The following is a 22739-nucleotide window of genomic DNA, read 5'->3' on the forward strand; positions in this document are numbered from 1 at the left end:
CTGATCACCTTTGTCAGCTCAGTATGGCAAATGTTGAAGTAACCCTGAACACATGGCCATTTGTACCTCAGAAGGGCTCATTGTGTCTTTTATTTATTTGTATCCATTCTCCCCAACAGGTACATTTTTGCTCACAGATTATAGCTCTGCTTATGACCTTGAAGACATTGTTTCAAAGCCTCCTACAGTCTGAATCCAAGATTCCTTGCTGACCTGAATTACATAGATCAAGTCTCTGCAAACTGCACCTTACAGAAAAATTCAGGCCATCTAGTTTGGTAAATAAACCTTTATCAGTATAGAGTCATGCCCAGAAAAAAAAAAAAAGCCTCCTGATTTTCATGGAGTCTGGAAAATGAAGACTAGTGAAGTTAGCTCTGCTGATAGCAAAAGCAATTCCAGTGGTGAAGGGGATTGAAGAAGCAATGGATGACAACGCCCATCAGAGATAGGATGGAATAGAATTTTTCCTAACTCATCCTGGTTGTATTCTGCCTGAGAAGATAGCATCTCTCCAATACTACCATAATTTACCTACAAAGGGGCTTTGGAAAACATGCAAGACACCTCGGTCTTTTATCTAATCCTTACAGCAAGAAAATATCTGTAAGACAGTCACAGCGTGAAGCTCCCAAGAGGCCAGGATCAAAGTCTTCAACAGCAGCCGATAACAGACCCCTTCCCGTAAATGCAATTCATCAGAGCCCAACAAAGACAAGCATATGTTAGCAGTGATAGCATCAATGATACCATTTAGGACTTTGATGTTGAAAGCTACTCTCAATGGGCCGGCTCACCCTTAGAACAGGGATCTGTATCATTTAAAAGAAACCTAGACAGAGCATCGTTGGGTGTTGGTAAAGATGTAATGGATGAAAGAAAGCAGGAAATCACTTGGATAAAGATCAACAAGGGTAATCAAGGCCCCTACTAAGTATAAAATAACATACCACCCTGAACTAAAGGGTAGCTCTCAGCATACCTACCCCCAAATGCCATCTCTTTACATATGCTGCTCCTCCCCTTTGAATAGCTTACCCTCAGCCTGGAAAGTTCTGGTTTAGGCTGTAGAGAGGTTTTTTTTCCCCCTGCATTTTCTCATCTATAGAGATTGCATTAGTTTCCCCCCCCCCGGGGGGGGAGAGAGAAAGAGAGAGAGAGAGAGAGAGAGAGAGAGAGAGAGAGAGCGAGCTGGAGCACCCTGCTTAGCCATTTCAAAGACCTCCTTATCAGAACTCCTAAGAATACCAAAGCAATCACTAACTTCGCATTTTACTGTGATCTTCTGTAGTTTGAAAGACCTACTCATTTTCACCTCTCTGTGGCTGGGCCTAGAGTGCAGTCAGTGTTCAATAACCTTCCCTGAATTAATTCAACCACTGGGGCAACAAAATCCATTGGACTTTTTGCAACCACCTTAACTAGCAAAGAAGTCTTAATGTTATCCTAAATGAAAATGAGAGAGAAAGAGAGAGTGGAGAGGAGAAAAAGAAGTGTGAATGGATGGTACATAGACAAAGGATGCTCAAGCAAATGAGCAAATTTGTCCTCAGTTACTGTGTGGTCCAGTGCCATCTAGACCAATATTCTTAGGGGCATGCTCAATATGATTTTCATATCAAAATGTCAGAAGCCACCAATATTACTCCAAAGAAATCTTTGACTGTGCCTTCTGCCAACACGAGCAGTCCCAGTTATACAATATATAGACAAAAATTAACCTCCAAAACTCAAGTCCAGCCCTCATTTGACTTAAAAGAGCAGAATCTGCATGGGAAACAAAGTTCCTCGGGCGTTTTCAGTTGAGCACTCTCCTTTTGGCTGACTGACTCACTGTTCCTGGAAAAACTAAATTTGGAGGCAGGAGAACTGAAGTTTGACCTCCAGGATGTGTTCTCCTATAAGGTTCTGCCCAGGCTTTCAGCTCTGTGCCAGTTTCTGTCACAACCATTAGGTAGAGAAACAAGACTTCCTCTTATGTACATATGAGAATAAAGTAAGGCGTGGTGATACTACATTTTTTAAACTCTAAAGCCCTGTACGATGTACTTCTTTTGGAAGTACTTGTGGGAGATGAAATAGGCCACTGAGCTCTTCACTCTGAAGGATAGAGTGTGGAAAGACACAAGCAATGTACCAAGTCTTCAAGTCCCTGTTTGATTTTGCTTCCACCCTGCTGTGCGATTATGGGGGGAAAAAAGGCCTCCTGGTTTCCATAGACATTAGATTTCTCATCCATTAAAAATATGTGGTGTGAGATTCTTTACAAATCTGGAATTCAGTGACTCTGTGGTTTTAAAACTGTGCTCAGTGGTTTGAACACATGTTATTGGTCAGAAGGGGCTTAAAAGTCATTCTTTGAGTACTGCATCAGTCTTTAGGACACTCTAGTCTATATTCATTTTTTTCCAGGAGAAAGCAGAATTTGTCTGAACTTAAAGGTCCAGACTTCCCAGGGTTCACCACTGGAAACATCACATAAGCTCTAAATCAAGGAAGTGGTGATGCTAGAAGTGGTAATAGTGCCAGACAGGTAAGCAGCTCCATTGGTTTTGCACAATTCTTTTGAACACATTCATTTCCAGAAGCCAGAAAGTGAAGATTGGACAGGACTCAATAAATCGGACCCCTAATGTTTCTGGGCCTGTCTATGATCTTGAGGATCTGAGGCCACCAGAAGACCACTGTGAACAAGAAACCATGGCACTAACTTGCTCAGAGAATGCAAGGAAACTAGGGGTAGTAACTTGGACCATTGTATGGTCTAACATGAATGACAGGGAGGTGGGTATGAGGGAACGGAGGCTGGGAGCAGCTAGACCCCAACTGGATTGGGTGAGGGAGGTAAAGGGACCCTTTAACCTCTGACTAGGAGCCCAGGAAAGTAGCTCAAGGAGCACAGCATGTTCTTTAGCCCTAAACAGCTAGGTTTAATATAATACCGTCTCTGTCCTTTTTCCTTCTGATACTACTAGAAGGGACTAGGAAGAAAGGTCAGTAAAGTGACTGCCATGCAAGCATGAGTACTTGAGTTAAGTCCTCAGAACCCATGAAAAAAAAAAACAAAACAAAATGGATAACACACCTGTGATCTCAGTGCTGGGGAGGCAGGAACTAGTTGTGTTACTGTTACCATAACCAAAAAGGTAATATGAGCTCTGTAAGTTACCCACAGTTCATTTCAAAACATGATGACTTACATAGAAACAAGTACTTCATTTTATCACTGTTAGCACTGGGATTTGACTAAACATAAACAGTTCTCACTAGAGACTGCTCAGGAGGCTATAGTCAGCAGGGCCTGGAGTCATTGGAAGGCTTGCTCACTCCCATCTCTGCCTGGCTTGTAAGTCTTCAATAAATTAAGATGAGAATTATTAAAGTTCCACATGATACCACTATGTGGCCTCTCAAGGTGACTGTGTCCTGAGAGAGACCAGGCAGAGGCTGTGTCATTTCATTTCATCTAGCCCCAGACGTTGGTCAGTGGCCTTCTTGTCACATACTGTGGCTGTTGAAAAAGCACCCCAAGATCAAATGGAAAGAAAAGAGATTACAGTCTTTCTGGGGGCGGGGGATAGATGTTGGGTCTCTAGCAATCATCTAGAATCTGGAAACAGTGTTGTAGCCATTGTTTTGTTTTAAAAAAAATAATGGAATTGATCATTCAAGTTACAAAAAGTCTTCACAAATGCAGAAAGCTAATCTAGGAGAAAATAAGGATTATTTGTGATCATCTTAGGTTGTAAATCACTATTATCTGTTGCTATATTTTCATAAGTATATTTTTAAATGCATGGATGGCTGGACTACAGTTCAGTGGTAGAGCCCTTGCTAACATGATTGGGGTCTTAAGTTCAAACTTCAAAGTACTACTTCGTTCTTGAGACAGGATCTCATATAGCCCAAGCTAGCCTCCAACTTAAATAGCTGAAGATGCCATTGGACATTTGATGCCCCCGCCTCCACCTCCTCAGCCCTGGGATGGCATGTGTACAATACTACTACCAGTTTACATGGTACTAGGAATAGAACTCAGGATTTGATTCACCCTAAGCAAGCTTTCTACCAACTGAGATCCTATCCCTAGCCCAAGCTAAGTTTTTAATACACGCTTCCCTCTGTACTTCAAGACTTCTTCCAGAAAGGTAGCACTATTAGGACCCTAGAACGGTGCTGCCTGAGTTCCAACTCAACTGGGATACTTCCCAGTGGTGATTATAGGCAAGTTGCTGAGCCATACCTGGCCTCAGTCTCCCCATTTATGAAATGGAGATTCATAAACTTGCCTCAAGGTACTGTTATGACTGCATGAAGTCTGTGGCTGACAGATAACACACTGAATCCCAGATTTCATTTCAGATTGAGAGAACTAGGGTGTTTAGATGGTGCTTTTCAAGAGGCTTCCTATGGTTGCCTTTACCAGGGATCAGTGAGGTAACTAAATTAGGAATCTATGCCAGACATTTCAAATCTCTTTTTTCTAAAAATACCATTAAAGTATTTGCATTTATTAGAAACTGGTTTCCCTCCAATCTGAATTTTCTCCATTCAAAGTGGACAAACCACTGAGAGATTTACGAGAATTCCCGAGCTAGCTATGTGACCTCCAGTGACCTGCCCAAACATATGACGCAGAGATTGAAAGTTAATACCTACTCCTTTCACCCTCTCATGGACAAGCAAACATTTATTCATTAATCAGAACAATTTGTCTGTGCCACAGCTAATGTTTAGGGCTTTGGGACTTTCCAGAAATTTCAGAGCTATCTTCACTGCCATTTGGATTTAGTTAATAGTACAGAGAAGAAAATCCTAAAATACATATTCTTTGATGGCAGCAAAAATCAAATGGAGATAATCTGTGTGATTGTCTCAAATCCTCAAAAGCAACCATCATTGTTTTTACCACCTAGAAGTGAGGACTGAGCAGTATAACACAAAAGAGACTGATAAGCATCTATAAAAAGAAATACCTACAATGAGCGGTGGTGATGCATGCCTTTAATCCCAGCACTTAGGAGGCAGAGGCACATAGATGGATCTCAGAGTTCAAGGCCAGCCTGGTCCACAGAGGGAATTCCAAGCACAGGCAGAAACACATAGAGAAACCCTGTCTCAAAAAGTCAAAAGCAAACAAACAAAAAGATACCTACAATTGGGTATAACAGCATATGTCTGTAATTTTAGCATTGAGAGGCTAAGGCAGACTGCTGCAAGTTAAAGGCCATCCTGGTCTACATAGCAAGTTCCAGACAAACTACCACTATTTAAAGCAAGACTGTTTCAAAAGAGAAGAGAGGGAGGAAAAGAGGAAGGGTAAGAGGAGAAAAGAAAGGAAATTAAAAGAAAAGAAAGAGAATATATACAGGTAAGTAACGGGGCCTTGCAGCAACCTGCAAGAAGCTAACAGTCCTTGCCCACAAACGACAACGCAGCGCAGTAGCTAATTGTAAGAGTCTCAATGCTTTCCCATCAGACTAAAGAAAACCAGAGGTCAATGAACTGGGAACCAGTCACAGGAAAAGTTCAAGGAAGCTAGTTATTTTGCTAAGACATTTTAATTTGCCTTGTTCTTCTGAGAACTAGAATTTGAGGTCCCTTTTAACTAAATTCTAAAAGCTGCTTTGCACTACTCTATCAGTCTGGACCCAAGGGATGAATCTAGATAAACTGGTGAAAGAGCCAGTCCCTTCAGCTATCTGTGTTGATGAAGTAGGTGGCTGTCACTTTAAGACTTCTGTACTCTGACCTATATAAACTCACAAGGGGCTATGGAACAGGAATCTCTTTTAAGCATAGTTTATACATAATTGGAATTCTATAAAGTTCAAATTTATACTTGAGTACATTCCCAGACTTGTACAATCACCATCACTATCCAATCCCCTCAAAACGTAACCTCACAGCTATTCACAGTCATTTCTCTCTTTAGTCCCCTATTTTCCGGCTCTGAATCTGCATAGTCTACAACATTTCACCTAAATGGAATCATCTGATATGTGGCACAACATCTTCAAGATCCCGCTACAGAAGATCATGCACTAGCATTTAATTCCTTTTTATTTCTAAATGATACTCCACTGTGGCACAGTATCACATTTGCTTTCTCTATATCTCCTGACAAAAGATTTGGATGGGTTCTACTTTGGGAGCGTTATGGATAATGCTATTATAAACGTGGCATAAAGTCTTTGTGCGAATGTTTTCTTTTTTCTTAAATATTTTATTATTTAAATACATTTTATATATCAAACATTAATAATATTGAGTATTTTGAGAATCAAATAATACATAAAAATTTTGTTCAACTTTTATATTCATATCCTTTCATACCCTAAAAATACCATTAATGAACATTTAATACTATCCATAACTGACAATCCTTTATCTAATGTTGAATATTAAATTGTTTCCAAACATACAAAACTTTCTTTGGGAATTAAGCATAGTAAAAGATGTCTCTTGCATATATGCTCAAGAGTGAAGTTGCTAGGACAGAAGGGAACTTTATATTTAACATTCTGAGGAGTTGCCATACTGACGTCTCTCTCTCTCCCCCACTCCCTCCACCTTTGTTTTTCTTTTTCTTTTCTTTCCAGTGCTAGTACATTGATCTGGGGTCTCATGCATACTAAGTATGGGCTCTGCCACTAAACTACATCCCAAGCCTTGAAATCACTTCCTGTTGAAGTAAATATCTATTTACAAAAATAGAAAAATCAGGGTTGTGAAGATGGCTTAATCAGGAAAGCACTTTCTGTGCACAACGAACCTGAATGTAATCCCCAGCACCCACCCGAAGAAAGGAAAAAGCAGAACTAGCAATATACTTGTAACCCCAGCAAGGGGCAGGCAGACAAGGCAGGATCTCTGAGGCTCACTGTCTAGACTTTCTAGCTGAATTTGTGAGAAACCCTGTCTCAGTGAGAAACCCTGTCTCAAAAACCAATGTGGCTAGCAGCTGAGGAAGATATCCAACAACAATCTCTGGTAGCCACATGTGTAAACACAAATAAATATATAAAATACAAAATGACAAGAGTACAACTTAAAAAGCAGCTCACCTGCCCTCGCACAAAGTTAACCAGTACTGAAGATAAGAAACAGCATGTGCCTAGCCCCTAGAAGCCTCTCACTATACCCTAGTCCTGAACTCCTGCTCAAGTTAAGCCTATATATACCATAGGCTACTGCTGTTTATCTCTGAGCTTTTTACTAATTTCCAATTTCTTGTATTCTAAATTGTGCTATAATGTCTATCTACATTGTTGAATATAATTACTATGTGTTCAACCTCTCTGCCATATAACCAGGAGGACCAATGTTTTTGGTCCAGGGCCAGAGGGTAAATCTTTGAAACTTTGTGAGCCAAGTGGTTGATGTTAGGTTTATTTGACTCTTGTTATCATTCAAAAGTAGGGAAAGACCAGACACATGTTCACAGCTACAGCTCTGGTTCAATAAAGCCATATTTATGGTCACTAAAATTCAAATGGCATATAATCTTCATGTGTTACAAAATATTTAGGGGGCTCAACAATATAAAAGTGTAAAAATCATTTGAGTTCAGAAATAGTAAAATACAGAAGCCACATAAAAGCAGGTGGCACGCCCATCTTACCATGGGCAGGTATTTATTGTGATCCACTAGGACTAATTCAAATTTAAGCAGCCTCAGTGATGCCTCATAGGGTCATTTAAAGGAATGAGGTCTCAGCAATACCAATAAAGGGCATCACTAACATTTCAACCTTGGCACTTTGAGATGATAAAAGGCAGTTCTTAATGAATGCTCTCTCTCTCTCTCTTGCTCTCTCTCTTGCTCTCTCTCTCTCCCCTCTCTCTCTCTCTCTCTCTCTCTCTCTCTCTCTCTCTCTCTCTCTCTCTCTCTCTCATTCTCTCTCGTTTCTATGAGATTCTCCAACCAGAAGGATTTTCTCCAACTAATTAATTCTTCCAGTTTCCAGTTGCCCTGCCTCATGAATAAAATATCATGGCTGTACTTCTCTAATAAAATATTCAAGGTCAGAGTTAAAGGTGAACATCATAGGACTTAATATGAATTCTAGATGTATACAGCTGGAAGAGGGGAACTGAGAATATTATGCTCAGAGACAGGCCTAGGTCAGGTGACATCTTAAAATAAGCATCCCTCCTCCACAGGGGGAAAAAATCTTTTGTTTCTTACAGATGTTCTAGCCAATCTCAATGACTAATCCACAAGCAGCCTTTTTAAATGTCTTGTAACCTACATGGGTTACATAAGGTGCTCAACTCAGGAACTGGTACAGCCTCTGGGCTCACACATGGTGTCATCACATATGGCCACCAGAGGGAGCCTCTGCGGGTTTGCTGATTCAGCACCTACTTGTCTGGCAACTAAAGCTCCTTTGTGGAAAAGGTTTCCTTCTTTAACTTACAACTCAACCCAGCCTCATTGCAGCTTCTCTGCTGAGCTAGTAGGTCACCAGAAGTCCCAAATTGAAGAACCCATGATACAAACTGAGACTTAAGGAACAGACAGCAGTGTAACTGCCTCTCCAACTCATGGCAGTTTCTCTGTCCCCTTCTGTAGCTTCTCTTTGAATCTGTTCTGACTCAAGCACAACCCTAAACATGCTTGCAATAGATGACTGCAGAATGCAGAACGGTGAGCCAAACAATCCAGACACATCAGAATACACATGATGTGACTCTATTTACGGAATTCAGAAACAGGCAAAAATAGGCTATCATTCTTCAGAACAAACAATTTACTAGTAATTCTACAGAGAAAAGCAAAGACACAACAAAATAAGTCACTAGAATGTTTTAGGAGATGATGGTCAATACTTAGTCATGATAGTCAATATGTTGTGTCCGGATCAGGGTGACTGGGCAGGCAGATGTGGGAGTATCACCAGCCCACTACATTTTAAACAGGCAGGCCAATTTCATTCTCCACTTTGTTGTTTTGTAAAAGGAGTATTGGGAGCTCAGTGAATGAAAGCGGCCTAGACTGCCTTTACTCAAAGCTGGAGCACACTCATAACCAAAAGCTTAAATACTACCAAGCACTACAAAGTACGTTCTAGCTTCACATCACCCAACAGAGCATTGTACTTCTTGTTTGTTTCTTTGTTTGGTTGCTTTCTTTTCTGTTATTCCATACCTCAGACTGCCTAAAACCCACAGCAATCCTATTGCTCCAGCCTCTTGAGTGCAGATAGTACAGACATGCACCACCATTAAAGACTTAATGTTCCTAACCTGCTTGAGTGAGTGGAGGCAATATTTAATTTTCCACAGATGTTTTTAGGGCAGTAGCTGATATTGCTCTAGCTTTCTGCCCACAATGCTCAGATATTAAAGATTAAAAATGGAAGCTTAAAAACATTGAAGGGGCCAGGTTGTGGGTAGCTGACTCCCAGCACTTGGGGGACAGAGGCAGATGGATCTCTATGCAGCCATTTTGGTCTCAGAGCAAGTGGCTACACAGAGAAACCTTGCCTTGATATATATATATATATATATATATATATATACACACACACACACACACACACACATTGAAGGGCCACTTATGGTGGTACAAATATATCATCTTAGAAGTCTGTGATACTAGGTTGGGGGGGATGATCATTTGCTTTCTTGTGCTGATATAAAAACATCATGAAAAAAGCAAATTATTTCACTTTACATTTTACATCAGCAAGGAAAGCCAAGGCAGAAAGCCAAATAGGACAAAAACCTGGAGGCAGGATCTGAAGCAGAAGCCATGGAGGAACACTGCTTACCAGTTTCCTTTCCATGGCTTGCTCAGCCTGCTTTCTTATAATACCTGGAACAAGTGGCTCAAACATGGCACTGCCTAATGTAGGCTGTGCCCTCCCACATCAATCACCAGTCAAGAAAATGCCCCCATAGATTTACCTCCAGCCCTATCCATTGGAGGCAATTCCTCAATTGAAATTTCCTCTTCCCATATGACTCTGGCTTGTGTCAAGTTGACAAAGAAACTAACCAGAACTGAGAGACAGAGTAAAGTCAAGATTTCAAGGTTATCCTCCACTCTAACCAGGTTTTAGCTTAGTCTAGGATATATGAGACTCAGTCTCAGAAAAAAAAATGTAAAAGAAAAGAGAAAAAGAGAAACATAACAAAGGGACCAGGATTTTATTTTCTGCCCACACTGTGTTCTGTCGTTCTGTCTCTCTGTTTCTCTCTGTCTCTATCTCTCTGTATCTTTCTCTCTGTATATCTTTCTGTGTATCTTCTTCCCTCCCTCTCTCCCTATCCCTCCCTCCATCCCTCTCCCTCTTTCCCCACCTCTGGATGTTTGTGTCTTTTTCTGTCTTTTTGTCTCTAACACACACACGCACAGAGCAGACACAGAGCTAGGTACATGAAGCACTACTCCATTCCTCCACCCTCAACCTTTACCAGGCATTCCTGCAACATTCCAAAGAAAGCATAAACAAGTCTGCACCTTGACCTACTTTGCCAGTGATTGTAATGGTTGTAATACTGCTATGTGACCACATGCATGTGAACATGTGGCTTTGTTGTCCATCTGATGTGCCCCACTCATACCACTCAAAACCTTGTCCTAGCTCCAGCTGATTTCGAGTAGCATCTCTATATCTGACATTACTGTTGTGGGTGCCAGATATGGTGGTTCTGTCAATGTGACATGCTTGAAATGCATGGTTGGGAGCCAGTGTGAACAATAACTCTCAGAACTGGTATAGAACTACCTCTACTCCCTTGCTCGCCACCCCCTGCAAATAATTGAAATAGCAACCACAATCTGGCAACTCCTTAAATCAATCATGAGGCAAACACCTGAAGTTCTCATGCAAATGGTGGAGGAATGTGAGAATTCAACAGGGAATCTGGTTTTAAAATTTAGTCAAGGGGCTAGAGGGTAGATAACATGTTTGGGACCCTAGGTTCTACCCACTGCACTGTGCAATTATTGTATACAGTATCTCAGGAAGTTTATCTGAAGTACATTTTGATACACTAACTAGAGCATTCATTATCCGAAATCTTGTTCTGAATGAAACAAGAAGCTCAACTAATCTCAAAAAAAAAAAAAAAAAAGAACAACCCAGGTTTGTTATAAACCCAGGTTTGTTGTCAACACTAGTGAAAATCAGAGTATTTATCTATTTTTTACTTAATTACTTTTATTTTTTGTGTATGGGTGTCCAGTCTGAAAGTATGGCTATTTACCACATGTGTGAATGCTGGTGGAGACCAGAAGCTGTCAGAATTTTGAGACTGGAGTTACAGGCAATTGTGGGTTGTCGAGTGAGTGCTGGAAATTTAACCCAGGTCCATCAGGAAGAGCAGTCAGTACTCCTAACCACCAAGCCGTCTCTCCAGCCCTAAACCAGGGTCTCTTAAGATCAATTAGGGAGGAAAAAAATTACACAGACAATAAACAGTCCTGAGGGAAGCTAAGTGAGTACATAAAGTCTTTATAGTTAAGCAACAGAGGGATCTCTATCTCAGGCAGGTGGGAAGATCTATCTTAGAAGGTGGCTTCTACAGTAATGGAAGATTCTCTCCTCACTTTGCTGCCTTGTGTGAACATCCCGTCATTTCAAATTCATTTGAGCTAATGCCATCTTACCTTTAAAAATTACTGTTGGGCTAGTGAGATGGATCAATGGATAAAACACTTACCACCAAACCTGACAATTTGATTTTGATCCCCTGGAGCCACATGGTAGAAGGGAAGAACCAACTCTCAACCAAATGTCCTCTTATAACTTATGCCATACATGCATATGCATACACACACATACACACACACACACAAACATGAACATGGAAATAAATAAATAAATAAATATTTAGAGTTGCTGACAGGGCCTGGGGGTGTAGCTAACTTCAGAGAGTATTTGCCTAGTGTGCAGGAGGTCCAGGGTTTGATCCCCCCAGGTCCATGCCTTTCATGCCACCATGGGGAAGGTAGAGGCAGGAAGATCAGAAGTTCAAGGTCATCCTCAGCAAAGTGAGTTTGACACGAGTCTGACATACATGAGACCCTATCTAAAAATTAATAAATTAGTAAATTAATTAAAATATTTTTAATATTAGGTTTTAAAAAGTTAATGTCAAATGTACACTATGAACAAAATTGCATCACTTAATGGTTGATTTGACATCTCTTAGAACTAGAGACAAGGTTATTAAAGTTGTGGAAGTCCCTGGAGATTGAGAGGAGGAAAATAGCTGTTTCTTTAGTTGTGCTGTTGACTTAATAGTCTAAAATAAACAATGACTGGCCTGGCATGGTGGTGCATGCCTTTAATCCCAGCACTCGGGAGGCAGAGGCAGGCAGATTTCTGAGTTCAAGGCCAGCCTGGTCTACAGAGTTCCAGGACAGCCAGGGCTATACAGAGAGACCCTGTCTCGAAAAACCAAAACCAAACAAACAAGAAAAAATGACTAATAATTCTTGAGAACACTATACCCAGTTATTGGCTGGGCTTCATTTGAGACCAGGGCTTTCCTCAGAGAAAGGTCAGGGTAACATGACTTGAAAGCTACAGAAGGACGGATTGGGGTCAAGGATCAGACACCAAGTGAGACCCCTGTGGAGTAGGCACTGCCCTCCTAGGGTTGATCTGGGGTTTGGCTGACATGACAAGGTCACAGCCTAGCCAAATCCAGCCTTTGGCTAGGAAGCCTGCACACATATCTCAGGGTTGCCACTGAGACCTGTACTTACGCTGACCAAGATGTTCTCCCAGGACTCTATGGTCTGGTTGTGTTTACTTACTTCTCAGGTCTTTGTTCCTGCTCTGGGTTGATTTGGTTAAATGTTTTGTTTTGTTTTTTTGGTTTTTCGAGACAGGGTTTCTCTGTGTAGCCCTGGCTGTCCTGGAACTCACTCTGTAGACCAGGCTGGCCTCAAACTCAGAAACCCACTTGCCTCTGCCTCCCGAGTGCTGGGATTAAAGGCGTGCGCCACCATGCCCGGCTTGATTTGGTTAAATGTGAGATTTACTATTCCTCCTACAGAGGAAGCCTGGGAGGTACTTGTCAGCCTAAAGAGACTTTGTGGTCAGAATATAGGAGAGCCCACCACAGTGAGCTATTTTTCCTCATAGCTTAGTCATACATTTTACTAACCCTGCATCCCCCAAAACATGCAGAAGGACTGAAACTTCAGCCATCTCAGCCACATCAGCCTTGCTCTCTTTGCTGTGGCCAATCTGAGGCCAAAGCTGTGTTTGATGCTTCCCTGCATGTAACCTTGACAAAGTCACTAGTCACCGGTGTCTAACTTTTATTAGTCTATGAGTGAGAGTATCACAGGGAGGCAGAAAACAGATTGTTGAGGAAAACTTTCCAGAAAAAAGAAAAAGGGTCAACAGAAGGCCAATGTGTGGAATGCCAGGACAGGGAGGCACAAGACTTCCAGGACACAAGGTGCAACTTCCCTGCAACACTGTTTGGCACTGTTATGGTTGAATTGTATCCACCTCCAAATTCCTGCGTCAACAACCCAGCCATCAGTAGTTTGGAGTGTGACCATTATAAAGACAAGGTCTTTATAAAAGTAATTAAGTTGAAATAAGGTCGTGAGGATGGACCCCTAATCACTTATGATCAGTGTCCATAGAAACACACACAGCATGAGAGGACAAGCCATGGAGAGACCTATAAGAGACTATTTCCTCACAGCCCTCAGAAGGATCCAATCTCATCCACAACTTGATCTCAGACTATGAGGAAAGTAGCTGTTATCTGAATAGTATATAAGCCTACATTACAGCAGCCCAAGCAATGAATACAGTACAGCCAGGTTTTGTGTGGATGTATCTGCCTTTGCCCACTTGCAAGATGAGAGGATAATCTGAGTGTCTATGGTAAACTGCTTCCACACTGGTTAGGAGAAACATGGCTCCCAGTGCCCACTCAATATAACCAGCAAGCATCCAAGTCCTAAAATGATCATGGCCTGTTGTGAATGGCAAAAGACCTTAGAGCCTGGGCTCTATGCAACCCACTTCTTGTGGTATATGACAGCTATGTTCTCCTCTGCCTCAGTTAATTTATCTGAGCAAAGGCTTAGGGTAACAGCTCTTGACTCCCACGAGTTATATGTGTATGAAGTGGTTAACTCATCATTATTGTTGTTATTATTTTGAGCCCCTTCTTTTTGCTGTTGTTGGAAGGTGTCTGTGGGGAAAATTTAAAATCCTGACTCTTGGCAACAGCAACACAGAAACCTCACAGCCCCATCTCCCTCTTGGGTGAGAGTGGAGAACACTGAGTTGATTGTGTCACCAGAGGCCATATGAGGTTGGCCTGGTCTCTTTTCCAACACACAGGCTAGGTTTCAAAATGGGACAAAGAGCTGCGTGGGCCTGGGGCTGTAGGAAGCCTGCCATGCCACACACCAGCCTGCTCAGTCCTGGGTAAGGCAGACAAGGGGTACCAGGGAACAGAGAGTACTGGTGGGTGGGGAAGAAGGGCAAGGAGGTAACAGGAAGTGATCATCCCAGACCTTTGTGTATTACAGGTTTGCAATGTACTAACATTTTGAAACAGTCCCAGTTTAATTCTCCAATACATGTATATACTCCTTTGTTCTCAGCCTCCGTTTGAAACTGTCTTCTCTTTGATCCTGTGGCTCTCAGACCCTCACTAAGTGGCTAATGTGAAGTTCTTGTCACTATCTCTAGCCTGTTTTTTGGAGTGCTACCTGCAGAGGTGACTGCAGCTCAGCCCCCCTCACCATCCTAAAGTTGTTTATAATTTTGCCACCCAGTGGACACCTGGTAATGACTGGAAACATTTTTGAATATCATATCAATAGTGGTTGCTATGTAAATACTGACTAGGGGAAATGTTAAACATCCTATACTACCCCCACCCGGAAGAAGTTTGCAGCCCCAACAGGGTGTGATGGTGCATGACTATAATAGCAGTTATTTGGAGGATTAAGGCAGGAACACCGTAAATTTGAGACCAGTCTGAGTTATGGGTCTGAGATCCTGTCTCTAAAACAACAAAATAAAACAACCAGAGTCTAGAATCAACACATCAACATAGAATCAAGTTGAGAAACTCTGGCCTAGACACACAGATGAGATGCAAGGAATAGTTTCTGGATTAAAATGTAATTAAAGAAGTTGGAGGGATGGCTTGGTGAGTAAAAGCACTTGCTGTGTAAATGTGAGAAGCAGGGTTGGAGCTGTCAAAAACACATAAAAGCAGCATGAACATCTGCAATGCAAAGATCTATAATCTCAGCACTCCTATAAGATTCAAGATGGAGACAAAAGGATCCACAGAAGCTTGAGGAGTGTGCCTGGTGTGTGCAGTAGAAAAACAACACAGATCCTGTCTCAAACAGGATGGAAGGTGAGGCTACACCAAAAGTTGTTGTCTGATCTTTATACATATACTCACATCCACACTCTAATACACTCTTGTGTATGCATGCCAGACACACACACACACACACACGCACACACACATAAAAATAAAAATAAACTGTAATGTTGCTAAGGTTTTGAGTAGAGGAGTAAATGAATATTGAGTTTCATGTCTCAGGGAATGCTTTTCCAGTACTCATACTGATGGCCTTTTCTTAGGACCTTAATGCATTTAGGTTTCTTAATGATTTATTTTATTTTTAAAAAACAGTATGTGTCCATGTGAGGTTATCTGCACATGAGTACAGGTGCTCAGAGGCCAGTCTGGGGCATTGGATCTCTTAGAGAGGGCATAACAGGGAGTTGTGAGCTGCCTAATGTGGGTGGGGGAGCTGAACTTGGGTCCTCTGGAAGCGCATTACTCATTCTTAATTGTTAAACCATCTCTACAGCTTAAGTGCACAGCTTTGTTGTTGTTTTGAGGCAATGTCCAACTACATAGCTTAAGCTGGCCTGGAACTCATTATATAGCTCAAGCTAGCCTCAAACTGTCAATCTTCCTGCCACAGCCTTCAAATTACACCACTACACCCAGCATATAACTTGGGTGAGCATCTTCAAGCTCACAGAATACTAGGAAGCAAACCCAGGTCCTCTGCAAGAGCAACAAATACTTTTAAGACAGGGGAAAAAAGGAGCAGATGATAGCATATTATTTAGATGGTTGTGTCTTCGCAGGCAATTTTTTGAAATGGTGCATAACCAGATTATCTATGGATATTTGCATTGAAAGGAAGAGGGGCAAGAATGTAAGGGAACTAAATGGTTTTGGGTAACACTGAAATTGTCACCATGTCCATAAATTACTATTTCAACAAAAATAGGTATTATTTTTAATTAATATGTAATTAATGTCATGATCTATAAATGATGCACACTCCCACAAATGAGAAAGAAAATGTCTGTTGGGCTGCTCATGGAAAAATAGTTAAGAAAAAGACTGATATTGAGACTTTCTGATGTGCAACACATCCACTGGCTGAGCAGAGAGGGGCAGTACTACAAGATGTTGAAAGCAATGCAGTTAGGACAATAATTCTTCTGTCTTCTACCTCAACACATATTAAAGAGATCTCAAAAAAGCACTAAAAATAAAAAAGAGATTAAATTGTTTTTAACATGGCATTCTACCTCTAGGTACTTTACCAATATATTAATATTTTGGAGACACTTGCCAAGTTTATTTATATATATTAATAAACATATGTATGGGCTATCTGCTGCTGTATAACAAATGACCCAAAACATAGCAGCAGGAAATAAACTTGGCTTATCTCACTGCATGTCCTAGTTCTTGACTCATTGATACAATACCTTAACAAAAGCAACTTTAAGGGAGAAGGGGATTATCTGGCTTACAAGTCATTACTATCATTGCAAAGAAGTCAAAGAAGCAGGAACCTCAAGTAGCTAGTTATCCACAGAAAATATATGCCTGAATCTTTATTGCTCAGCTCATTCTTTCTATGTTTATACAATTCAGAAAACAACCCCTGAGAATGGTGTTGCCCACAGTGGGTAAGTTTTCCCACAACAACTCAAGAAAATCTCCTCACATGCCTACTGATCAGCCCAATCTGACAATTCTTCACTGAGACTCTCTTTCCAGGTGATACTGGTTGTGTCACATTAAAAATGTAAAACTATCACAGTATTTGGCACACGAATCCGAGTGTACCTGAGCCAAGTGCCTAGGCCCCAGGTCTCTCTCTCAGAAGACTGCCACCATCTCAAGACTCAGCTGGTGCTGAGATTTGCTGTCAAGCACAGCTATTCCACAACTGGTTCTGGTTCCCAACATAAGGCATGACTGACTGTTCACGACACAGCATCTTCCTCTTGTGTTGGAATGACTCAAGAGAAAGAACACATATCCAAGACAAAAGCCCCAGTTCTTTATATTCTAATTTCAGAAGTGCCATGTCATTGCCCCAGCCAAATGAGTCACAGGGTGTGGCCCAACTGCCCAGGGAGGGGATTATGCAAGATTGTGCCCAGTAGAAGCAGAAGTCTCAGATTCATTTTACCAAATGACCATCTGATAGCTATGCACGTAACTCTTCAAGTGTTCCCCAGATGTCTACTGCTTGTTTGTTCAGACTGGAATCCAATGAAGGGCCACAAATTTTATTAGGCTCTTCAGTCTCTTAGGTATCATTTGATAAAGAACACCCTCATGCACTCATTCTAATTTATTTTTATGGTTCTGAATTATGAAAGAGCAAGACCAGATAGCTCAGGATGAGGAGTAAGCCTTCCAAGGCAACAAGAGTTGAGACAGCCTACTCTGGATGCAAGAGGAGCTACCTGGACTTGGAGGAAAGATACCTGAGCAGAAAGTGGCCTGGGGAATAGATATGGCCAGCTGCTGTCATCCCAGACTTCAGCAGCTGGCCATATCTATCTGGCCTGTTTCACTAAAGGATAACTATTTTTTGAGGATAAGATCAGGAGAGGAGGGACAGACAGACACAAGCTGATGACAAAAGATCGGGAGAAGGTTCATCCCAAAAAGCTCAGGGGACAAAGAAATATTTTCAGGTTCTTCTAACCCTCAGTAAAAATGTCTCCCACCTTGCAACAGCACTGGAACCCACAGTTTCATGTCTCTTGAAATGTTCCTATTTTACATTTCTTCTTCCATTAAGCTGGCCCTTTTTGAACATGAGGAAGTAGGATCACCAAGTAGTAGATGGCCACATCATACATATGTTGCATCTACTCTGAGATAAAGTGTTGTGGCCAATTGTCCACCTTCATAAGTGTCAAAGCCAGACCTTCAAGACACATAGTCTTATCTTAAAGCTTAAAGCCTGCATACATGGCTGCCTTGAAATACCTGCCAGCTCGATGGTTCCAGGGGCAGTTATGTTGGCCTCCTCGTAGCTGTGGGGACACCACTTCTATCCTTACTTCACCATATCTGGCCTCAGAACAAAGCATCTCACTCTATCCTTCAGATACCTTCAATATAACCTGTCATTCTCATCCTTGCAGAAGAGAAGGATGGTGTTTTCACTAGATACTTTGCCCCAGGTTGAAATGAACTATGTACACAGGTTTGGTAGGCAGATGTGTCTCAACCAATTTAAGTCCATGATTGGCTAATGCTTGTTTCTTTGTCTCCAACACTCACTTTGTGTCAGCCCAGCCCTATACTACAAACACGATGCAAGCTTCCCTCTCATCTTCCCCTAGAAACCATGAATTGTAACCTTCACTGTAAGAAGGCTTTCACATTGTAATTCATATATACTCAACATGATGATTTCAGAACAAGGGCTCCAAGTTAAATAAATCATAAGAAAACAAATTCTGGGATATTAGAGCTGGAATATCATTTAAAGAACATCTATGGGCTGAGACAGGGACTCAGTGGTAAAGTGCTTATCTCACATACAATACATATTCCTGGATTCCAACCCCAGTACCAGGGCTGGGAAAAAAGAATAAAGCTATCATCTACATCAGTAACTCCTAACCAGGGTCAATGGAATCCTTAAGCAGGTAGCGATGTACCTGGTACATTTTCAGTGTCACAGCTAGAAGGAAAACCTTCATACTGGCATCTGCAGGTGGAGGCCACATACTAGGCTAAACATCCTACAATGCATCAGAAGCCCTTCATGGTCATCCTAAAGTTAAGAAACTCTAAACTAATTGCCTTTGTCACATTGAGAATGAGAAAGCAAAGGTATGAAAAGATAATAGTGACTATTTCAGGGTTATGTAGCTGCAAAGCAAGAACTATATCCAAGTATTTACTCCATATGCCTCCATCACCTGATTTGCTCTGTCAAGAGTTGTGGAAAAGAAAATGTGAAGACCTGAGACACTTTGTTTTTGCTGTTAGGGATGGAATTCAAGGTCTTTTAAATATGAAGCACATGACCGACCCAACACTGAGCAACAATACTGCTAAATACTAATTTAATGCATGTAGCTAACCTAAAACAAAGGAAGAAAATCACAATAAACAAGTCACTGAATGAAGGACACAGCAACCTATCAGTTTATCCCAAAGTGTAAACAAAAACATCATCTTCAATTATCAGTTTGAATAGCACTGTTTCACCAAAGTTGCTGGGAGATGGAAGTCTTCAGAGAATAAGTTCCAGGGTTAATGCCTCAGCTCCTAGAGATATCAGGTTTTCAGTAGAGAAAGCTACATTCTCCTCTCTAGGATACCCACACAAGCACTGGTCACAGACAAGAAGAAAGGAATATAAACAAGGTTGGTGGGAAAGAGGGCATTAGCCCCCCCACCCCACCCCCCCACACACATGCATACACTGGCTGTCATGCTGGGACTGAAGTCACCTGACCACTCCATCTGCCGCTGAGTCATCAAGCCCCTTCCTTCAGTGAGCTAATTATGCAGCGAAGCAATTAAGAGGAATGCTGGAAATTCTAAAGGTCTGGGTTATCTCCAACACCCAGCTCTCATTAAGGACCATTTTGTTCTTAGAGATATAGCCACGTTTTACAGTGGTCCACTATCTTTGAAAACTAAATTTTATTTTATTGAATGCTGTTATGTTTAAATCTATTTTAAAACACATTTGCGGGGGGGGGGGCATTTAAGTGCTGGACCCTTGCATAATAATGCAAAACCGATTTAGATTGCAGCTAAGAAGTTGCCATTCTCCAGCAAGTTTTTGGTTTGCATGAAATTAGGTTCACTGCTGAGAAGCAACCTCTGTGAGAAGAATTAATAAAGATGCCTTTATTCAGCCAGCACAATGGCAGAAGCAAAATGGTTTATGGTTATCTTTTCAAAGCAGCTCCTTCTCTTGGTCTCTGGCTTTAGAATATATGTGCTGTAGTCAGAACAAAATTTTCTCCCCCTCCTAGCAAGAGGCTAATATTTCTCTGTCTGGCCCTTGCCCACCTTCTGCAGGTGAGCACGCCGAGACCCAACTCACTAAGGGACCTGCACCAGGCCACTCCCCGTCTGATGCTTGCAACAGCAAAAACAGCAGGAGGAAGCAGCTATGGGCAGTAGGCACTGCAGCAGCCAAAGGCCCCACTATCGGTTTTAGGGGATGCTGCCAGGACAGCAGACCACCGACCCGGACTCCACCTGCAGCATCTGTACTGCTGGGAGCTCCAGGAAGAGCATCCGGCCACCGCACACCCCTTACCTGCAGTGCCGCATCTTGCAGCGTGGCCGTCCACCTGGACAGCATCCTAGATCATCCTTTCTTCAGCGCGTCTGCTGCAAGTTGTGTGACGTCATCAAGAGGCGGGTTCCACGTTGCCACGTGATGTCTTTGGAGTTCTGCGGCTGGCAGCAAGACCAGAGGTCTGAGGGTGGGGTGGGAAGACCATAGATTAACATCTGAAGCGGCAGGTAACAGTTACTCTGACCTCCTTTCAGGGCATTTGTCTTGATGCATGCATATTGCTTTGCCTAATGGGAAAGTTATGGGAAACAGCACGCAGGAGCAATCAACATTATTACAGGCTCCAAGCTTGTAATAGGATTTCACGAAAGGTAGCAATAAGGAGATTATTGTAGGAAGAAACACAACCTGGTGTTCTACTTTATCAGATGCAATAGAGAATTATAGTTTATGAAAATCAAAATGACACCCGAAACAGACCATGCATGCACTGGACACTGCACTAGTTCCAAATTATATACCAAATATTACACTCGAGCAGTTCTTGATGGAATGTTCTAGTAATCGCACCGATGACTACTTTAAATTACTCTCAGTAAGTGCATTACATTGGTTTTATTTGCTAAGAAACAAACCAGTGGCACCACACATTAATACTATTTACTGTAATATCTGGTTCGTGAAAATAAAGCACTGTTGACAGAGCATACCTGTATGTGTCTGTGTTTATTTTTCTTAACTCCTCGGGGTAAGACATTTCATCTCTCAGGCACGAGTTTGTTGAAAACAACTCATTATTTCAGGTTGTCTAATTTTTCTGACGTTCTGAAGAAGTGAGTCACTTTACTATTATAATGTACATATCATAATGTACATTGTCAACATTTTACATTCACTGTAAAACAGTCTTTTCTTTAAAGCTTTTCAAAATTCTGCAGAGTTCATAAATGAGAACTAGCACATTTGGAATTAAATCAGTTTGTGTATAAAATGTTTGTTGAAGCACATAAATGTTGTGGGGATGGTAAGGGGATAGAAGCTCTTTTCCTTTGTATCCCAATTGTGTTAACTTTAAATTACAATTATAACATTCCTTTTGATCACTACCCTGAAAGGCACGTTAAATAGATTACTTTACACACAGGCATGGGTTAAATTGGCCAGCCACTTATTCCAACAGCTTTTATTTCCTTCTATATTTAACCCTGTCCCCTTTACCACCATTGCCTCCGGATTAACCACATTTCTGCTCAAAGGTCAAACTCTAATTTAGATTAAGTACAGCCCTCGCCTTTCTCAGCAATCTATTATTTTCAAGATCATATTTTTTTAAACTGACAGTGCTGGTGTGGATTTCTAGGTCACTCCTCTCAGGTTTGTTTCTCAGAGTGACAAATAACTTACCTTTATAGTTCTGAGATTCGAAGAAAGGCAAATTACTACTGCAATTCCTGGCTCCTTTGGGTCGAGGGTCTGAAGCACACCGAAACTGACAAGTTCATTTTCCTGCCAGAGGCAAATGCCGATTCCAGCCTAGGGCACACAGAGGGCCCAGGAGGCAGTCTGGCAGTATCACGTGTTCAGCTCAGCCACTCAACCCAGCCCTGCCCTACCGGTCCGGTCCGTTCTTGGCTCTGGAAGATAGCCTTTGCAATATGGTTGGCTTTCTACAGCACCCCCCTCCCCAGATGGAAAGGTGTCTAGAGAACCTTATTTTTGCAATACAGGACACCCCACCTCCAGCGGCTAGTCATGGTTTCCCGCGGGGGAGGGTGGGGTGGGGGTGGAGGACATAACTCACCCTGCTGCCAGCAGCATGTAACTGACCCTGCTGCCCACAGTCCTCCTCTGTGTTCAGCTTGGCTGAAATGACTTAAATGCCTTCCTCATCCGGGGACAGTTTTGTTGTTGTTGTTGTTTTGGTTTTGTGGGTTATTTTTTTAAGGTTAGTTTCACCTTCTCTTTTTCCAGGTGATTGCTCAATTGAAAGCACACAGACACACACACCAGGAATGGTGGCGCACAGCGTTAATCCCAGCTCTCCAGCACACAGAAGGCAGAGAGGCAGCATGTGGGCCTCTGTGATTTCAAGGACAGAGTGAGTTCTAGGACAGAGAGGGCAACACAGAGAAACCCTGTCTTGAAAAACAGACAAACTAACGAACAA

At 41.8% G+C, this 22739-nt stretch overlaps 1 protein-coding gene across 1 annotated transcript in view; it reads right to left on the reverse strand.

The window, feature by feature from the left end:
- The window catches only part of Clcn4 (chloride voltage-gated channel 4), a 55687-nt gene extending 33419 nt beyond the window's left edge, over positions 1-22268 (reverse strand). The window contains 2 exon segments of the mRNA XM_029479670.1: positions 20591-20753; positions 21977-22268. Of these exon segments, the coding sequence (XP_029335530.1) occupies positions 20591-20604 (14 nt within the window). The 5' untranslated portion in view covers positions 20605-20753; positions 21977-22268.
- Positions 22269-22739: the final 471 nt, after the last annotated feature.

This window comes from Mus caroli, chromosome 7 (genome assembly GCF_900094665.2).
Source record: "Mus caroli chromosome 7, CAROLI_EIJ_v1.1, whole genome shotgun sequence".
NCBI classification, from domain to species: domain Eukaryota; kingdom Metazoa; phylum Chordata; class Mammalia; order Rodentia; family Muridae; genus Mus; species Mus caroli.